This window comes from Pseudopodoces humilis, chromosome 4 (genome assembly GCF_049639895.1).
Source record: "Pseudopodoces humilis isolate 2021_Gansu_Grassland_sample_001 chromosome 4, ASM4963989v1, whole genome shotgun sequence".
Lineage (NCBI taxonomy): Eukaryota > Metazoa > Chordata > Aves > Passeriformes > Paridae > Pseudopodoces > Pseudopodoces humilis.
In genome coordinates this window covers 8,343,912-8,362,305 of record NC_142203.1, presented here as the reverse complement: position 1 = coordinate 8,362,305, position 18,394 = coordinate 8,343,912, and the positions used below count along the sequence as shown (strand labels likewise).

Here is an 18,394-nt window from a genome sequence, read left to right as displayed (position 1 = left end):
GATTCCCAAAAACCCGCTGAGCAGGAGAGGAAGCATGGTGCTTGGCAGGAGGGCAGGTAGGCAGTGCATTTTTAGGATATCCCATGAATCAAGAGTCTGCATTTCGTCCTTCTCACCCCTCCAGCCCAGAACCAGGCCTTGTATCTCCTGCTCAGGAGTGGAATTTTCCCACTTACAGCATCAGTTCCCACATGGCCAGCACGGGAGATGAGACCACGATGGCTCAGCATACCGACTCCATGCCAACAAAGCCTCCATTATGCACTGTTCCTCTTTCAAAAGTTAACTGCCCACCCATTGACCAATACATTGTTTCTCTTGCAAGGGTCAAGTTCCCACCCATTAAACTCTATAGTTTTCTTTGAGTTTTCTGAAAGAGTCAGAAGGAGGGGAATCTTCCAAATCAGTTGATGTTTCAGAAAACTTTATTTATTTACAAACCTACTCTATAATTCTCTCTACAAAACTACTCGTCAATCCTACACTACAGTCCTACTCTACACTAGTTATGAAGACAGTGTCTTCCGTCACACTTCTTCCTCCTCACTGAAATGATCAGTGGTGACAGGGTGGATGCTGGCTTGGCTGATGTTACAAATGGATGCTGTCCACAGGAAAAAAAGAAAAAAAGCATTGAACCATGACTTCCCAAGCTCAAGAGCTTCACAGGCTCACTCAGGATTCCTCTGCTTCCTAGAAAGACCCAGAAGATGGGATCATCTGCACCTCTATCATCATTTGCAGTACCTTGCCATCACAGACACACCTGGCCCAGAGTCCCACTCATCTGTGAATTCTGGTGTCTAAACTTGATGGGACTTTTTCCCTGCCAGTGCTCTAGAAATGGTGCTTTCCGTCCCTGGGGTTTCTACCTTTCAGGAAACTCCAAAGCCTCACATAGACCCCTCTCTTTGAAAAACAGGCACTGTGCTAATTTCCACAGGCAGACAGAGCAAATTTCCACAGGCAGAGTGAGCAGTGTCTACCTTTCCATGCCCTGCCCCTCCAGTGCTGGATGGCACCTTCCTTCCCAGCAGGGACAGCCAAGTGGCACTGGGTCCTGCAGTTCCCTCTCTGCCACACAACCTGGCAGTAAACCTGGGGCAGTTGCTCTCTGCTTGACCGTGCCAGGCTGAGGATGGGGCAGGGACAAGTCCCTCTCAGCTGTCCCTGTTTGCACGGCAGAAACCTCTAAGAGAGGGGCAGGGAGAACAAACCAGGGCCCCTCAGAGGTTCACAGTGAGCCCTCGACAGCCCCTCCTTCCCACAGCCAAATCTCTGACTGCTCGGCCGGGACTGGTTTCCTTGGCTTCCTCCACCACCATTTCACACCTCTGTAATCTGGATTGCTCTACTTCAATTCTCTTGCCATTAGATAAAACTGAACACCCCACCAAATTACAGAACAGGGCAACAGAAACAGTCTGAGGACAGAGCACCTCTCCTCTGAGGACAGGCTGAGAGACCTGGAATTATTCAGCCTGGAGAAGAATAGACCCCAGGGAAACTTCATTGCCACTTTCCAAATCTTCAAACTGGCTTCGGAGGGAGTGTGGGACACCTTTTTGAACAGGTCCAGTTACAACAGGATGTGGGCTAAGATTTTTAAGAAAAAGGGGAGCAAGTCAGCGCCCCTAAGGTCTAAGGAAGAACTTCACTCAGACCATGGTGCAACACTAGCAAAGGTTGCCCCAAAATCTTATAGGTGCCCCATCCCTGGAACCATTCCAGGTTAGGTGGGAAGGGGCTCTGAGCATCCTGATCCCTTTAAAGATCTCTCTGCTTATTACAGGGCACTTGGATCAGGTGACCTTTTACAGGTCCCGACAGGTGAGGAGGAGAGGGGCTCATCTGATGACCTGGATTTCAGTGGAGGAGGAGCCCATCCCTGGGTCACTGTTTCACCTGCAGCCCCTCGGCATTTTACCTGCAGGAGCTCCTCAGCAGACCAGCGCCGTGCCTTGTCTGTCTGCAGGCAGCAGCACAGGAAATCACACAGGCATGGTGAGAATAGGTTGGGCTGCTGCAGCTTTGGTCTCCCTCCCGTGGCTATCCGTTGGTGCTGGAGAAAAAGGAAACACAAGGCTCCACCTGTTTCTTTACCATCTCTAACTGTTCTCCCAGAGCCCATTGTTAAAGCTCCACTCTGCACTGGCAGTTTCTGCCATAGCAGAGAGGTAGAGGTGACTGTCCTATACCGAGAAAAAGCCTAATCCCAATGCAGCTTTTCCAACATCCAGCAGAACTTGCCTTGGCAGCTGATTTCATTGACTGAAATCATTATGGGAACTACATCACCAAAAGCATGTTTCCTTCTCTGAGCATTCACGCCAGCTTGACATATTTTGTCATATGACTATTTTGGAGACTTAGCTATACTAACTCTACTGCTTCCAAGGATTATTACATGAATAATCTCTGCAGTGCTTGTTGGTCCCTTAAGCACAGCTGTCAGAAAACAAAACTCATCAAGCTTTTGCCGCTGTTGTTCTCGAAAACAATGGTAATTGGAAGAAAAGAAAGGAAATCCACCAGGCATTCCTCAGGCAAGGAAACAAGCATTTGGAATCTCATATTCAACACAGAGACATTAAGATGCCTGCACAAATGTATTTGGGATGAAAATGCCAGTTTGGGCACAAAGGGGCACACAGGGGCTGCCTGCAGCTCTGTGTCTCAGCAGTCTGCAGGTTTCTGCAGCTTCTTTATGTGGCAAAAGGAAACTTCTCATGGTCAACACAGAAGAAGGAGAAGTGCCATCCCTATGGTAACCCTCTGCTCATTTGGATACTCAAGTCAATGCATTAAGGATGTGCCCATTCCACAAAGTGCCAGGCAAGAAATGGGAGGTTTTTGCAAGTTCTCCATGACACCAGGCTCTGCCATGGTCTCCATAAAAGCACCCATCCCAATGCTAACAGCTCTGTACTGGTGGCACTGAAGTAGATGGTGGCCAAAGAGACTTTGTTATCATGTGTTCTTCAATCCACAGGAAACCTCCCAATCCTAAACCAGCCAACACATTCCCCTTGAGTAAAAGTAATTCTTGCAGCTTTCTTTCCTCTTCCCACTTCACCAGAGGTCACAAAGGAGGTTTTATTCTGTCCCTGTGGAGCTGAGCTCAGCCACAGGACATGGCGGGGAGCTGGAGTCCTCACTGGCACTGGCACTGTGCAACCCAGGATGGCCCTGCTCCTGTGCTAAAGGAACAGCACCGGTGTCAACCACACACCTTGGATCCCGGCCCCAGGCACCTGACTGCAAGTTCATCCACTTGTTAGACTACCATAAAACAGACAAGGGTGCTTTTTCTTTCTCTTTCTCTTTTTCTTTCTTCTTCTTTTTCTACTTCTATTTCTTTTCCTTTTCCTCTTTTCTTACTTTTTCCGTAAAAGTGAAACTGGGAAGATTCAACCTCCATTTTGAAAGATATTCATCACACATCTTACTGTTCCACTGAAATATTCTTGTCCTTCAGAGACAAAGCTCCAACAGTGTTCAAAAAGCAAAGGAGAAATGTCAGGAATGGCTGAAGGACAAAATGGCACGTTTCTGAACTGGGTACCTGCCACTTCTCTTCTGATGCAACCAAACCTAGAGCAGATGCTGATGTGCTGCAGGGACATTTCTAGAAGGGGGCCTCGGTGGAAGTACTTGCAGCAGATGGCAATGGCATTTTGTCCAATGGCACAGAGAGCATGGGACAGGTGAGAGAGAGAGCAGGATCAGAGAGTATTTGCTCCTTACCGAGAGAGAACTTCTACTGTCATGAGGGACTTGTCGTTCCACCATTTCAATTCCCACAATTCCAAAAGACCATATGTCCACTTTGGGGCCATATGGTTGACCTGTCATTACTTCAGGCATCCTGCACCCAGAAGCGCCGGCCACTGAGCACCGTCTTCTCTGCTCAGGGGTGAGCTGAGCAGAAAGGCCAAAGTCAGCTGTGGAGAAAACAACATACCATGAAAGGCAGCTCCAATTAGGAAACCAAGCAAAAGAGTTGCCCACTCCCAATCTCAGAATGTGTTGTTGAATCTTCTGGAGAACTTTCCATTCTAGGTTTCCTTGGAGCCTTAGCCAAGGAAGTATGGTATTGGCCACCTCCCAAAAAACCCAGGGTTTTTATCGCTGCTCACAGCAGTGGCCTTTATTCCCCTGGAGGTTCAGATTGTTGCTCCCTCCCTCTGGTAGGGACACACATACACAGACCAATGCCACTCTTGACTGTTTGTGCTTCCTTATCATACCTCTCTGCACATTTGCAACCGAGCCCTCAGCCCACATCACGGCCCCTGCACTGCCAGCAGCATCATTTCTGGGGAGCTGGCAGTCACTGAAAGCAGCCCCACACCCCACATCCCTGGAAGGCTGAACCTGACCAAGAATACACTGACCCAGCTTGACAGAGCCGTCCGTTCTAAGAAGGATGTTGCAGCTCTTTACATCTCGATGGATCACATGGTTGGAATGAAGAAAATCCAGTCCTTGCAGGCACTGAGAGAGAAAACAGAAACACTGGGAAAATGAGTGATGTGATTTCATCACATAAGCAAGGAAACAGCTGTAAAAATTCCCTTTCCAGGGGAATGGGAAGTAATGGCAGAACACAGTGCCACTGAGAGGAAGAGCCTGCTGCTGCAACAGTAGCAGAGCAGGACCTTTATCAGGAAAGGCATGCCAGCTTTTGAAACAGCAGCAGCAACTGCTGTTGTAGACTGTTCTTGGGGGGTTAGGCATCCTTTTTTTAGTTCTGGCTTGCCTGTGGAATTTTTACCCATTAGCTGCAGGGACAACCTAACTGTGGGTACTTGGTGGGTGCTCAACAAAAGAGAAAGAGTTTGGCCGGGTCCAGGGGGGGAAGTGGGCAGGAAAAAAGGAGGGTGGGGACAGTTTGGCAGGCTTCTTCAGCTTCGGAGAAGGACACATTGGGCACGGAGCTGTTGCGGTGGGGAGAAGGGAATTTTACCATCACCCAGACGGAGCTGCTGCTTCTTCTCCTTCTTCCCTCTTTGTTGGTGGCCTCACACCCCCTGTCCTGCCGGGACGTGTGGCAGTGCCAGCCACCACCGCGGAGCTGCTGATCCACCTCATCCACCAGCCCAGGATCTCAGCTCATTCCTGCTGTTCCAGCCGACTGTTCCTCAGAGCCCTGCAGGAGCACCGGGACTGACTGCCCGAGGGGGTTTGTGAAACAAAGCCTCTCCTCCATCCCTTCCCATTTCAGCCGAGAAAGCTGTCCCGGGGCTCCTGGTTCTGTTTTCTTGCTAATGCTGTAGTTATTGTTGTTTGTTTGCCTGGTTATACTAGTAAAGAACTGTTATTCCTATCCCCAGATCTCTGCCTGAAAGCCCCTAGATTTCAGAATTATAATAATTCAGAGGGGGATCTACATTTTCTCATTCCAAGGGAGGCTCCTGCTCTCCCTAGCAGACACCTGTCTTCTAAAACCAAGACAACCGTCCCCTGCAAACCAGGCAGAGTGACTGCAGCTGCAGTGGATGTCCTCTCCCCATCCAGAGGACAAAGGAAGGCTCTCCGAGACAGAAAAAGTCCCTCCCTTTGGTGTGAAGTGGATCACTTTTGGGTGGCAGGCTGCATGACAAAGGATTTATTGCTGGCCTCAGCAGAGACTTGGAAGTATCACATCAGCCACCTGCCAGAAGCAAACAGCATCTTGGCAGCACTACTACCCTTTCCAGCTGAGGACTGTGAGAAATGAGCCACTTTTTCTTCCCTGCTGTTCATTTCAAATCCTGACAACCAGCACCTTTGCTTTTACAGGCAGGGAATGCAGTGCAGACAGGCTCAAGGTAAACGTTTAGAGAGGCAAGGTGGAGAACAACAAATCCAAATAGAAGCAACAGAGCTAGAATACAACAGCAGGAGATAAGAGTACAAGAAGTGAGTACAATGAGTGTAGGGGCACTGGCAGACAGTTCACTTGAGATGCTCTTGCTTGCCCATAGCATACCAGCAACACAGTAACAAAGCCTGGCACATGAAATCACTCCCATTCAGAGTCCTAGTTCCACAGACAATCCTGCCCAAACCCTTGGAAGTATAGAGGGGATCACTGACCTCCCGACTGATGGCTGCCATCTCGTCTTCAGACAGGTGGGTCTGGCTGATAACATCACTCACAGTGCCTCCGTCCATGTACTCCATCACCAGCCACAACTGCTCATCCACAAGGTAGCTGGAAGAAGGAAACAAGTACATGGAGATACGCATGCATGGCTACTTTGGTTTCTTGGTTGAGTCTTGTTTCTAGGTGTCTTTGTGACAAGGACAGAATAACAGGAATAGCCATCCCCTCTAGGCTGTGCAGTGTTTCCAATCTGTGTCAAGAAAAAAGACACAAACTGCAGAAAGAAGATGTCTTTAGGTGACCAGCAAGTGTAAAATGCAGCTTAGTAACAGATAAGAAATCCTGTCACGCCACGTGGTTCTGGAAACAAGCACCTCGTCTTTCTGGCATGGACAGCAATGGAAAAAAGGGGACCCAATTCAAGGGAAATCCTTGTTTGTTTATCCACATGGAAGAAATAATTTGAAAAAAATCAAGCCCCAAAAGAATGTGGTGAGTACGTGAAATTACAGGCTGTTGATTTAGTAAGATGTGACTGATCCAGGTTTTTGAGCAATTCTCAAACTACATGTGCCAGAGAAGACTCATGCAGACAAGATGCACTCTCTACCGATACACTGGAGATGAGCAATGTCAGGAAAATCAATCCACAAACACCAGAGGTTTATGTCCAAAAATTTTGAATAAAGGGAGGGGCCCGTGGGACATTCCCTGCGGTCTCTCAAATTTTTGGAGGGCACAGCCTCCTTTTTATCCTCATTTGCCAGCCACATGTCCCTTCTCTCTTTCCCCATTGGCTGAGGTACTTGAGCAGTACAGACTTCCCGGAATGCCTAATATCTAAGATTCCCCTCCAATGTATAACCCCCCCATGTAATTCTTAACTCTTGTGGAATTTATGGTGTTTCCCCATGTCCTCCCAGCAATTATAATTTACCAGTAATTAACAGCTCAATTTTCTGCCAGTGTCCAAAGCGGGTTTTTACCTTGCATGTCTGCAGTATATAAACAAACATTCATGGGCAAAAAGCACAACAACTCACCTGTCTAAACAGGTAACCACATTGGGATTCCTATTCTTCTTCAGGACCATGAGTTCATTGACTCTTAGTTCCTTCTTCCTCAGTCCTTGGAGATTTATTTTCTTTATGGCCACCTAAAATGACAATGAAAATCAGTAACTTAAGAAGCTGGTGGCACAAGACCACAACGCACACGGCGCGAGTGATTTTGCAGTGACACAGCCGAGCTGTGCCAAAGAGCCTTTGGTTAGACATTGGAGTAATTAGGAACTGACATTCCAACAGCCCAATTCTCTGCTCCCTTGGGGGCCAGTGACAGGACACATGGCCAGTGACATTTTGCCTTGCCCACTTGGCAACAAAGATGTCCCAACTATCACCCACAAAGCTCTGACCACACTCTTTTCTGCTCAGTCTGGGATTCAGAAGAAACACTCCATCCCTCAGTTCTCAGTGGATACATCATGTGCTATGGGCAGGGCTTGGGGCTTTTAGGAGCACCTTGCAGATCTCTCCCTGCATGTGGCTCCCAAGTGCAGCACTGCAGGTGGCTAAGCAGCTACCAGTAACATTCAGATATATTTGCTGGTAGTCAGAAATGAGGATTCAGGACTCTGAATTGTAGCCTCAAAGAGCAGTGAGATGCCTTAAGGCATCACCTTTGTTTTAGCAATTGAGAGCAAGTGGGCTCCTTGCCTTCCTACTGGCAGCTGAGAAGGACAAAGACTGTCCCAAGTGCAATTTGCAGGCTGGCACCAGTCTGTGCTTCTTGTGCCTTTGCTGCACAGCTCTACCCAAAGTTCCAGCCACAGCTCCCATCAGTGGGGAAACGCCTCAAGAGCAGCAGAGTCTGTGAGTGCTGGTGATATTTACCTCTCCTCCTGTGGCAGTGTCGAGTGCTCTACAAACTTTTCCAAAAGTCCTAGAAACAAAACAGCAGCAAAGAAAGGAGAAGCCACTTAGATCTTGGACTGAAAGCCAAACCACATAGGATTTCCTAAGCAAGTGTCGAAAAGCTGCAGGATGCAGGAGGGGTCTACCAGAAGGCAGATGATGCATTTCCCCCTGAAGTCCATGGGCAATGGGCCTGTTCCTGAAGCACTGGGCTTTCCTGCCTCAGCTCAAAAAGACAACTTATTCCTTCATCTCGGCTATCAGTTTCTAAACTGGACAGTTCTAATCCTGAGCATGGAGTATTTCCTTTAGCAAACTCTTGAAAAGAAATGCTCCTGAGACCTGTTATCTGACAGCTCTCATTGGCGGTAGCTTCTTCTCCTTTTATTAGTGTGGATGTATGATTTGGAGATATGCAAAAATGCTAAAGAAATTAACACCGAGCTGTCCCACACTTGAGAGACAAGGCTGTCTTCTTCCACATCCTCCTCCTTGCCGCAGGCAAGACCATGGCAGCATGGAGTTATCTTTGACAATGCCTTCTGACCACACTTGCCAATTTGAGCCAGCACTGAGAGATGGGACAATCTATCCCCAGTGTCTGAACATGTTTGCAGCTTGTCTGTCTTCACACTTGATAGATATTCCACTAGATAAACACCTGGCCCATGGTTTTGGAGAAGTAATTGGGGTTGGACTCACCCACTGCCAATATTTTCCAGTTCAGTGTACTTCATCATGGGATTTTCCATGTTCACCATTTTCCCTGAGGGAAACAAAATGCAAGATGCTCACTTTAAAGCAGAGATCCCAGCTTCCAGGAAATACAAAAGGCAGCCCCAGTGCCTGGGGCTCTGAACCCTTTGTGGCTGGGTAACAGCAACAGGAACCACACAGACAGCTCTGCAGCACAGACAGATGGGCAGCACAGAGACTCATTTTCTACAGGAGTTCCTGTGGGGAGTCCAAAATGTCCCTGTGACATCAAACTGGGGAGGGTCATTTGGTACAGCTTTGCTGGCACTGCACACAATACACTGTTCCTTGGACAAGAAATACACAAGACATACTCAGAAGCTCCAGGGAGTCATCCTTGCTCTTGTGTTGCTGAGCAGCAGCTGTGTCAGTGCTGGACATGAACAATCTGCCTGGGCTCTGCTTCTCAGGTTGGGGAACAAATGCCTCTTTACAGAGGCTGCAGGAGCCTCCTGCAGCAGGTTCAGTGACAGAGCCTGTGTAGATCTGAGACAAGAAATGAGTTTGTGTCAGAAAGCTGGCTGGCAGAGATTACCCTGAGATCCCATTTCAAGTGCAAGCCCTCAGCAAGATGCTGTCAGCCATATACAGAGCTCTTAAGATAGATGTTTGGATGTCCATTTCTCAAACTGCATGGGTCAAAACCAAAGGTTGATTTTACTTGAGTTCATGGCCAGATTCATGTTAAATTTTTGTGGATTTTCCTAAGGATGGCTGCAACAATGACTGTTCCACTTCCTCACAAATATTCCCTTCCCCATCCAAGGGCTACAGAAACACTTGTAATTCCTTGTTCAACTGTTCTACATCCTCCCGCTGAGTGCACTTTTCCTGCACCTTCTTTGACACATGCTGAACCCTCACCTTCTCTGATTTTGGCCGTTCCTGTGCCTCACATCCACCTTGGGACTCTTCATCTCCACTCATTTGTTGGAAGCCTTCGCAGCCTGGCAGGTGAGATGTCAACACTTCCACCTCAAGTCAAACAGAACAACAGTCAAAGACTACAGCTTGGCCCTGTCAGCCAAGAGTCATTGACTGTGAGGAAAGGGACAGAGCAGGTTTATAAGGGCTACAGACAGCTGGTTTCAATCCCCCCTCTGAGTCACCATGTTCTCCTGTAAAAACACCTCAAGAAACAAGGCCAGCAAGAACAGGCCAGCAGGAATCAATTAGGATGACTGCTGGCCAAAAGGCCAAAGGATTAGTCCCATTGCTCAGGGCAACATTTGAGAGTCAGCACACCAGGAAATGCCCTTCAGCGTGGCTGTGATAGACACTACAGCAGGATGGCACTCAGAAGCATCCCACTACCCCTCTATGCTCTGCAGTGGAAAGGTGAGAAGGGCAGAAAACACCAGACTGGTGACTGCAGTGTCTATTGCTGTTTCACTCACTTGCTTCTGTAGAGTCTGAGGGAGGGGACTAAATTTCTCTCTGATAGCTTGCATTTCTTCCTCTATCATCTTCTCCCTTGCGTTGAACCTAGCTTTGGTTTCATGCAGCCGGGCTTGCAGCTTTTCCTTGATGTCTTGTAAAAAGCAAGAGAGTGGAAGTTTCGTGAATGGAGTGGCTGCCACTCTTTCACTCTCCTGGTTTTGTTGATTGCCCTTCTGCTGATGAACTCTCGTCTACTCTTGGATGGTTCTTGTGTCTTCTTCGTGCCTCCTCTTCACTACCACAATGTTACTCTGAGCTTCAGGCAACTCCGCTCACGGCTCTGCCTTGATGCACTGTCTGCAAAAATGGAGAACAAGTGACTTGGAGCTACCATCAGGCTCAGCTTTTTCTTCTTTCACCCTCAAAATCACACTCATTTGACACTGCCCCTGCCGCGGCCTTTCCTGCCCTGGCTAGTTATGCCTCACTGACCGCTGGCAGCGTCAGGAGTGGGGAACGATCTGGGAGCTGTTTGTCCCAGACCGAACCTTCAGAGCCCTTAAGCCTTCAGGCCCTGCGGTCTCAGCACGTCGTGGGTGCTCAGTGGAGGAATGGAGGAGGCTCAGAGTCCAAGAATCTTCCCAGAAACCGGATTTATTGTAGGAACAGGAACAGTGGACGGGGAAGGGACTGGAAAGGTCAAAGGCAGGACAAACTGAGCGAGGAGCACCTCTGTGCGACACAATTTAAGGTGGGGAGGGTACAAACTCAGGAACCAATCAGGGCATCTCAGGGGAGGAGCTGGGGAGAGGGTTTACAATGTTGGGGACCACTAGGGACAACACGTGGGAGGGGCGGCAGTTACAACGCCAATGGGGCTTTGAGGAAGAGCTGAGAGGCAGGGAAGGAACTAGAACAAGAGGTGGGGTTTACATGGATTGATAGGGCTCGGGGGCAGGATCAGGGTGATGTATGGGGAACAATCTGGAAAAAGGGGATAGGGTTTACAATAATTGACAAGTGGGTGAAACCAACACAGAACCGCGGGGGGGACAACAGGAACAAACCAACGAATTGTGTAAATAAAACTAATCGACTGCCTGCAACATCTCCCCCTTTCTTTTTCAAAGAGACGACGCTGCAGACTCGGGGGGTGCAGAAGGCTCAACAAACCAGTCTTTAAGTGATGGAGAGGGAGGGGGCGAGGAGGAAGGAGGAGAAGGAGCATTGACAAAATTAACTTGGGGAGAGGGAGCTACGAGGTGCAGAACTGATTGAACATCTTTTTAAAACTGCGAATGCAACTAGAACTATGAAAATGATGAAGACAACCCATAAAACAGCCTTTAGGACGGATGCGAGCCATCCGGACAGTCCCCAGTTGGAAAAAATGTTGGTGGCCCAGTCTTCATGCTCTTGTTTTATTTGGTGGACCATGCTTCTCATCTGTTCGATGGTCTGGCGAATGGAGGGGCTCTTTGATGTCAGGTTTAAGCAGCAAAGCCCCTCAAATTCCCTGCAGTCATGGTTGTGCAGGAGCAGCAGGAAATCTATGGCCGCCCAATTTTGGAGGGTGGCCTGCCTGGTTATTTCCTCGTCTTCGAGGAGGTCGCTTAGCGCGGCTGACGTTAAATTTGCTTGTTTTACTACCCAACACTCAAATTGGCCCAGTTCTCCAAGGGCTTGAGCAGCTGCCAGCCAAGACAGAAAAACAGACACTGCTACCCGTTTTAGTTTGCTCCAATGAAAAATTTCTGAGTCGCAGTCTGGATCCAGTTCGTCCAGGCTGTGCTTCTTGATAACCGAATTGTTCTTTTGGCTCCAATTTTCAATTTGGGTCGTGTTGGGCAAAAACAAGGACAGCCGGCCCAATGTGCACGGCCCTCTGAGAAGGCAAGAGGGGATGCCCGCCCATGCCCGATCTCCACAAATTAAAAATAAACCTTTGGGCAACCGAAGAGGGGTAGGGCTGAGGGCATCTTCACGGGGGCAACATTTAAGCACCAACTTGCTGCTTGAAACTGACGGTTGACTTGCACCACTTTAGGATAGGGAGCAGGGTCAGAGGGGTAATAACGAAAATGAACACAAAATGACGCCGGGGGGGAATCTAAAAGATCAAACTCTTGGGGCTCAACGGTTGCCTTCTCTAGTGTGGCTTGCCAGTCCCTCCAGAGGAGGAGGGGGTTTTTTACTGGCCTTTTGATTTTATACACTGGAGCAGAGCAGACGACACGCTGAGCTGGCTTTCCCTGGTTGGCGTCCTGAAGTAAGGTGGTAAGGGAGTTGGGAAACTCTTCTGGTTTTAGAAGGATCCCCACCAGGCATGTTGTCATTGGGTTTCCTGCTGCTCCGGTGGAAAGGCACAGTTCATCTCTCTGCAGGGACTTCGCCAGCATGACCCATATGTTTTGCTTGGGTTGAGGCACAATCCACCCTTTTGTCTGGACCACGGCCAGCAGCACACTGAGGATGGTGATAGCGATCTTTGGGGCTGTCATTTCCTGGATGGCTCCCCCTAAAATGAAGGAAACAGATACCAAACATAATTCAATTGAAAAGATGAATCTTCAAAACAAAAGATTTGGGGGTTTTCTCCTCCTCCTCACTGGGGGTCTGGAGATGACCTATTCAGACGAAACGACACCCTCGTTTTGATCTGGTGGCCTGCTTGGATGTTTCGGGACGTACGGTTTCACCCACCTTTGTGGGATCCACCACAGTCCCTGGGGCGAGGAAACGCAAGCGTACCCCCGCCCCCAGGTCACCAAATCGAACGGACCCATAACTCGTTGGGTCTCGGGGTCCTGGACCAGCACTGGAGGGCGCTGCTGTAACTTGTAGCTGCTGGTGGATGGAAAATGCCGGGCCACTGGAGGATTGGGGTCGTTATCTGAGCAGTTTAGGAAATTTAACGTGTAAAGAGCTTTGCACAACCGTTCTTGTGGGGTGCAGCCCTTCACTGTCTCCCTTTGATGGACAAGGACATGCTTGAACGATTGATGGGCTCGCTCAACAATCGCTTGGCCCGTGGGGGAATGTGGGATGCCTCTCTTGTGTGTCACTCCCCACTCTTGCAGGAAATCCTCCAGTTTCCTGGAGGTATAAGCTGGGCCATTGTCTGTTTTAATCTCTTTGGGGACCCCCAGCACAGGGAAAGCCTGCATGAGGTGTTTACATACATGCTCAGCTTTCTCCCCTGTGTGGGCAGAGGCATAGACAGCACCCGAGAAGGTGTCAATGGAAAGGTGCACATAGCGGAACCTGCCAAATTCTGGGACGCGTGTGACATCCATTTGCCACACTTCACAGCTCCCCAGGCCTCTGGGGTTGACCCCAGCTCCCAGAGAGGGCATGGCGGTGTGGGCATGTGGCCACAATGGCTCTGGCTTGATCTCGCCTCAGGTGGAATTGGCAGACCAGTCCAGGCACATTCTGGTGGAACATTTGATGACTCAGCTTGGCTTGCTGGAACACGTCAGGGAGCTGAGCCATAGTAACAGGGGCAGCGAGGGAATCAGCTCTTTCATTTCCCTCGGCTACCGAGCCAGGGAGCTCTGTGTGTGACCTCACATGCATCAATGAGGACATCCATGCTTGGCGGTGGATACAAAGGCAGACTGAAAATAACTTGTTTACAAATATCATTACAGTTTGCCTTTGCCATTTCCAGGATAAGCTGCTCCTGCAGCTCAGGTCTGTCAACCTGCCTCTCTATCTGCTCCTGTAATCGGCTGACAAAAATAGTAAAGGGCTCATTGGGGGACTGCTTGATATTTGAAAAGTTGGTCAGGGGTTCCCCCCCCAGGCAAGATGTTAAATACCTTCTCAGCGGCCTCTGTTATTTTAATTAAGACAGGCCGAGGTAAAACCCTGGCCTGTTCTTCTGGCTTCTCCCAATTCCCCTCACCGCACAGGTGATCTATCGAGAGGGGATTTTCATCTGCGTCAACCGCGGACTCCTCGCTGCGCAACGGCTCAGGAAGGATGGCCTCCAACGACTTCTTCCACCTGTTTCCACAGCCTATAGTCAGCTGGGGAAAGGAGGCAGGCAAACAATTCTTTTAAATCGTGGGGGACCATCTCGTTCGCGGAGAAGATGGCTTTTAATAAACCCTTAAAATATTCACTTCTCCTGCCAAACTCCTTCTGGGCTTTGCACAGCTCCCTCTTTGTCTGGAAGGAGAAGGGTTCCCATTCTCGGTACCTCCCTCCCCTTCCTCTAAAACTGACCGGTGCGGCAAAGGGAATCACAATCTGTTCCGGGTTCTGGTCCTCAGGCCTGTCACTTCTGGTCCCCAAAGCGTGGGGACCGGATGGGACAGCACGGGAACCGGGAGGAGGGGTGTGAGAACCAGGAGGAGGGGCGTGGGAACCAGAAGCCGGAAGAGGCGGGGCTGGAGGACCGACTGAGGAGGAGGGTTGGAGGGAGGAGCAGCGGCCGGAAGGGGTGGGGCTTTGGGAAGTCACACTTTGGGGACACGCCCCTGAGGAGGAGGAACCACCCAAGGGGAAGTGGGAGGAGTCAGGGTAGGATGGAAGGGAGGGGCTAGGGAGGAAGGGGTTGGTTGTTGAGGGAAGAAAGGGGTTCTGGGAAGAAGGAGCACAAGGGAGGGGTCCGACCATGCGGTCCCCGCCATCTTGTGCCCCTTGGGGGCCATTTTGAGGGTCAGGCAGGGCATGGGGAGACATAGGGGAACACTGGAGATAAGGGAAAATAGGGGATCCAGGGTTCTGGGAAAGTAACTGGGGATCATTAACTTTATTAAACTGGGGATTTGCAACTTGGAAAGGGGCTAACTTTGGATGGTCAACTGGGGAAGTAGGGGAATGGGTAAGAGCTCCAACAGCTTGGCCAGGGCTACCGGGGCAAGAGTTCTGAGGGAGGCTTGGGGAGCCAGGGAGACTGCTGCCGACTTCAGAGCCCTGCGTTCTACGGGTTGCTCCGCAGGTCTCCCCCAACTTAGGAACAAGGGATGAGGAGCATGGGGATGGGGAAACTGGGGAAACTGAAGAAACTGGGGAAGGCTGCGTTGGCTGCCTCTGCATCCCCCTTTTTTCAATTAAGGCAGTCCGAATTAAAACGAAAAGTGGGATTAATTTGGCGGCTGTTTTGTCCCCCTGAACCACTAAGGCTGTTAATTTGGACCCAACAGAATTCCAAAATGACACTGAGCTAACATTTTCAGGGGACACATGGGGAAAATGCAGGAACAGCCAACGTACCAGCCTTTTGACCAACCCACGTGAAAACTTATGATTCCCACCCTCGAGGATACCCGCAACTTGGAGGAAAATCCCCCTCTGCGGAGCCAACAAACGTGCGCCCATCTTCGATTCCCCCCCGGCTCCGCAGTTCCACCGCCTCCCAGCAGCAAATGTAAACTTAAAGAACTAAAAATAAGGGTCAGGACCCGACTCACACAGCACTTCCCCCCAGGGGAGTACACAACACACAAGGGGGACTCACACACCCCCCCCCTTTTTCCCCCCACTAGGGAAACTCACCAAGTCCTGACTTGGGCTGTGGAAGGCATCCGAGCCCCAGAAGCGGTCTCCTGCGCACTGGAGGTTATCGCTTCTTCCCCGGGAGCGCTGCCAGACAAAAACCGACCTGCTACAACCGGGGTAGCTGCCGCCCACAAGTCTTTGTAATCCACACAGGATCGACTCCTCCAAGGGTCTCCACAGGCTGCAGAGGCCCCACGTTGGGCGCCAGCTGACGCTGCCCCTGCCGCGGCCTTTCCTGCCCTGGCTAGTTATGCCTCACTGACCGCTGGCAGCGTCAGGAGTGGGGAACGATCTGGGAGCTGTTTGTCCCAGACCGAACCTTCAGAGCCCTTAAGCCTTCAGGCCCTCCGGTCTCAGCACGTCGTGGGTGCTCAGTGGAGGAATGGAGGAGGCTCAGAGTCCAAGAATCTTCCCAGAAACCGGATTTATTGTAGGAACAGGAACAGTGGACGGGGAAGGGACTGGAAAGGTCAAAGGCAGGACAAACTGAGCGAGGAGCACCTCTGTGCGACACAATTTAAGGTGGGGAGGGTACAAACTCAGGAACCAATCAGGGCATCTCAGGGGAGGAGTTGGGGGGAGGGTTTACAATGTTGGGGACCACTAGGGACAACATGTGGGAGGGGCGGCAGTTACAACGCCAATGGGGCTTTGAGGAAGGGCTGAGAGGCAGGGAAGGAACTAGAACAAGAGGTGGGGTTTACATGGACTGATAGGGCTCGGGGGCAGGATCAGGGTGATGTATGGGGAACAATCTGGAAAAAGGGGATAGGGTTTGCAATAGTTGACAAGTGGGTGAAACCAACACAGAACCGCGGGGGGGACAACAGGAACAAACCAACGAATTGTGTAAATAAAACTAATCGACTGCCTGCAACACTCATTCAGTCACTTCTTTCTGCTTCCCCCCCATCTCTGCTTCCTCTGCAACCCTCCTGTCCCAGTACTGATCTCCGCAGATTACAAGGCTCTGTGTTTTCAGTGCCTAGGGGACTCCTGGCCTCCTCAGTCCTTCTAGCTTGTTCTTTGCCCATGGGGAGACACAGATTCCAAAGTGACACTGGCAGTACAATCAGGGTCCATCTGGGCCTGAATCCCCAAAAGACTCTTGGGCAGCTGACAGGAAGTGTGTGCCATTTCTCAAGGGTCTGCTGAGGGCCTCCCTCCCCTTCTGCTCTGTCCTCTTTGTCTTTCCATAGTCACTCACACTCAGCCCTGTCCCACAGCTCCATCCTGCCTCTGCAGGTGGCTTCCTGTGTGATTTCAACCCTTGTGAGAGACACTTGTGGAGTTCATGTTCTCTTCAGGCCTGCACCACCATTCCTGCCTTTCTGACATCTACACTCTTGTTAGAAATCCTGGTCATTCAGGAGATAAGGATGTGTGCAATTTGATCCTCTGATGGAGGTCAGAGAGCCCCTATGGCCACCTGAGTATATGGAAGAGGACCAAGGTGTTTATCCTCCCTCTTTTTTCTGCTGAGAATTCTGAGCAGCAGTAACAGAGATCCTCCAAAGGCCCCATCAACAAATGAATTGACACACCCCTAGGGATGCCAATGAAGGAAACCATGTGTCACGTAATCCATGTACGACCAGAGTCACCAAAAACCACCTACAACATGGAAGAGTTACACCTCATTAGGACAGGCAAAAATTTAAAGAATAAATTGGGGATTCAGCCCAGAAGAGACTAGTGCAGGAAAAAAGCTCTGAGGGGAAAAAAAATAACCAGGTTTACAGGGAGAAAAATCGCTGCCTACTCAAGACAGATAGATAGGTAGATAGATAGATAGACAGACAGATAGATAGATAGATAGATAGATAGATAATAGCTCTCAGATATAGAGATCTGATAATTACAGACAAACTGTCTTTACTATCCTTTCTGTCCCTACACACATCAACATTGTAGCCAGTGCCCCCATCAGCAGCAATGCTGAACTTGCTCTCCTGTTGCTTCAATAAACCACACTCTTGGGGAATCTGGAGCACGCTGGTTCTTACGGAATGTGATCAGACCCAGAGCACTGCTCTGGGAACTGCACTCTTTGTCCATCTGTGCTCAGACAGGTTCTTCTCTTGGACTCACCCACACTGATGGTGCCTAAAGTGGCTGTAACCAGAAACAAAGCCCAGCCCCTCCCAGTTCCACTGATCTCTGAGGACCAGCTGGAGTGCAAGGAATTTACCTGGATTACCTGGATTACCTGCCCAGTTCCCAAACACAACAAATACTACTCACATGCCAGTAGCTGGAATGAGAGCTGCCAAAGACACAAACACTATAAATCAGAAAGTAAAGTGCAAGCTCCTACAATTGGCCAAGAACCAGAACAGCTCATTCTGCACCAAAATCGCAGCCTCAAAGGAAGTGTTCTGCTAAACTACTCCATAGATCAGAGCTGCGAGAAGGAAAACTAAAATTATATCATAAATTCTTCCAATACTGGAAAAAAAGCAAGAAATATTTAGAAAAAAAATATGTCAAGGGGGAAAAAGAAAAAAATAAAGAAGTCTTCACCTCGTAAAAAACAGCAAAGGAATAAAACAAGGAAATAATTTCACTATAATTTTCAATATATATTTTCACAATATATCAAACACTTAGATAGACTCAGGGCATACTGAACGTCCCTCATCAGCCTCAAGTTCTGAAGACCATGCAACCTTGGTACCTCCATATAGGACCTGTTGTCCACAGCCTTCCCCAGTGCCCTTGTCCTTCTCTGGACACGCTC

At 49.6% G+C, this 18,394-nt stretch overlaps 1 protein-coding gene across 1 annotated transcript; it reads right to left on the bottom strand.

The window, feature by feature from the left end:
- Positions 1 to 502: 502 nt before the first annotated feature.
- Positions 503 to 16,527, bottom strand: LOC148184418 (serine/threonine-protein kinase PAK 3-like). The gene is made up of 11 exons (XM_088054220.1): positions 15,652 to 16,527; positions 10,161 to 12,661; positions 9,078 to 9,738; positions 8,710 to 8,773; positions 7,987 to 8,035; positions 7,135 to 7,247; positions 6,082 to 6,199; positions 4,398 to 4,497; positions 3,748 to 3,944; positions 1,928 to 2,062; positions 503 to 604 (listed from the first exon to the last, which is right to left on the bottom strand). The coding sequence occupies exons 3-11, from the start codon at positions 9,142 to 9,144 to the stop codon at positions 503 to 505; spliced, it is 945 nt and encodes a 314-aa protein (XP_087910346.1). The 5' UTR covers positions 9,145 to 9,738; positions 10,161 to 12,661; positions 15,652 to 16,527.
- Between the last annotated feature and the right edge of the window lie 1,867 nt (positions 16,528 to 18,394).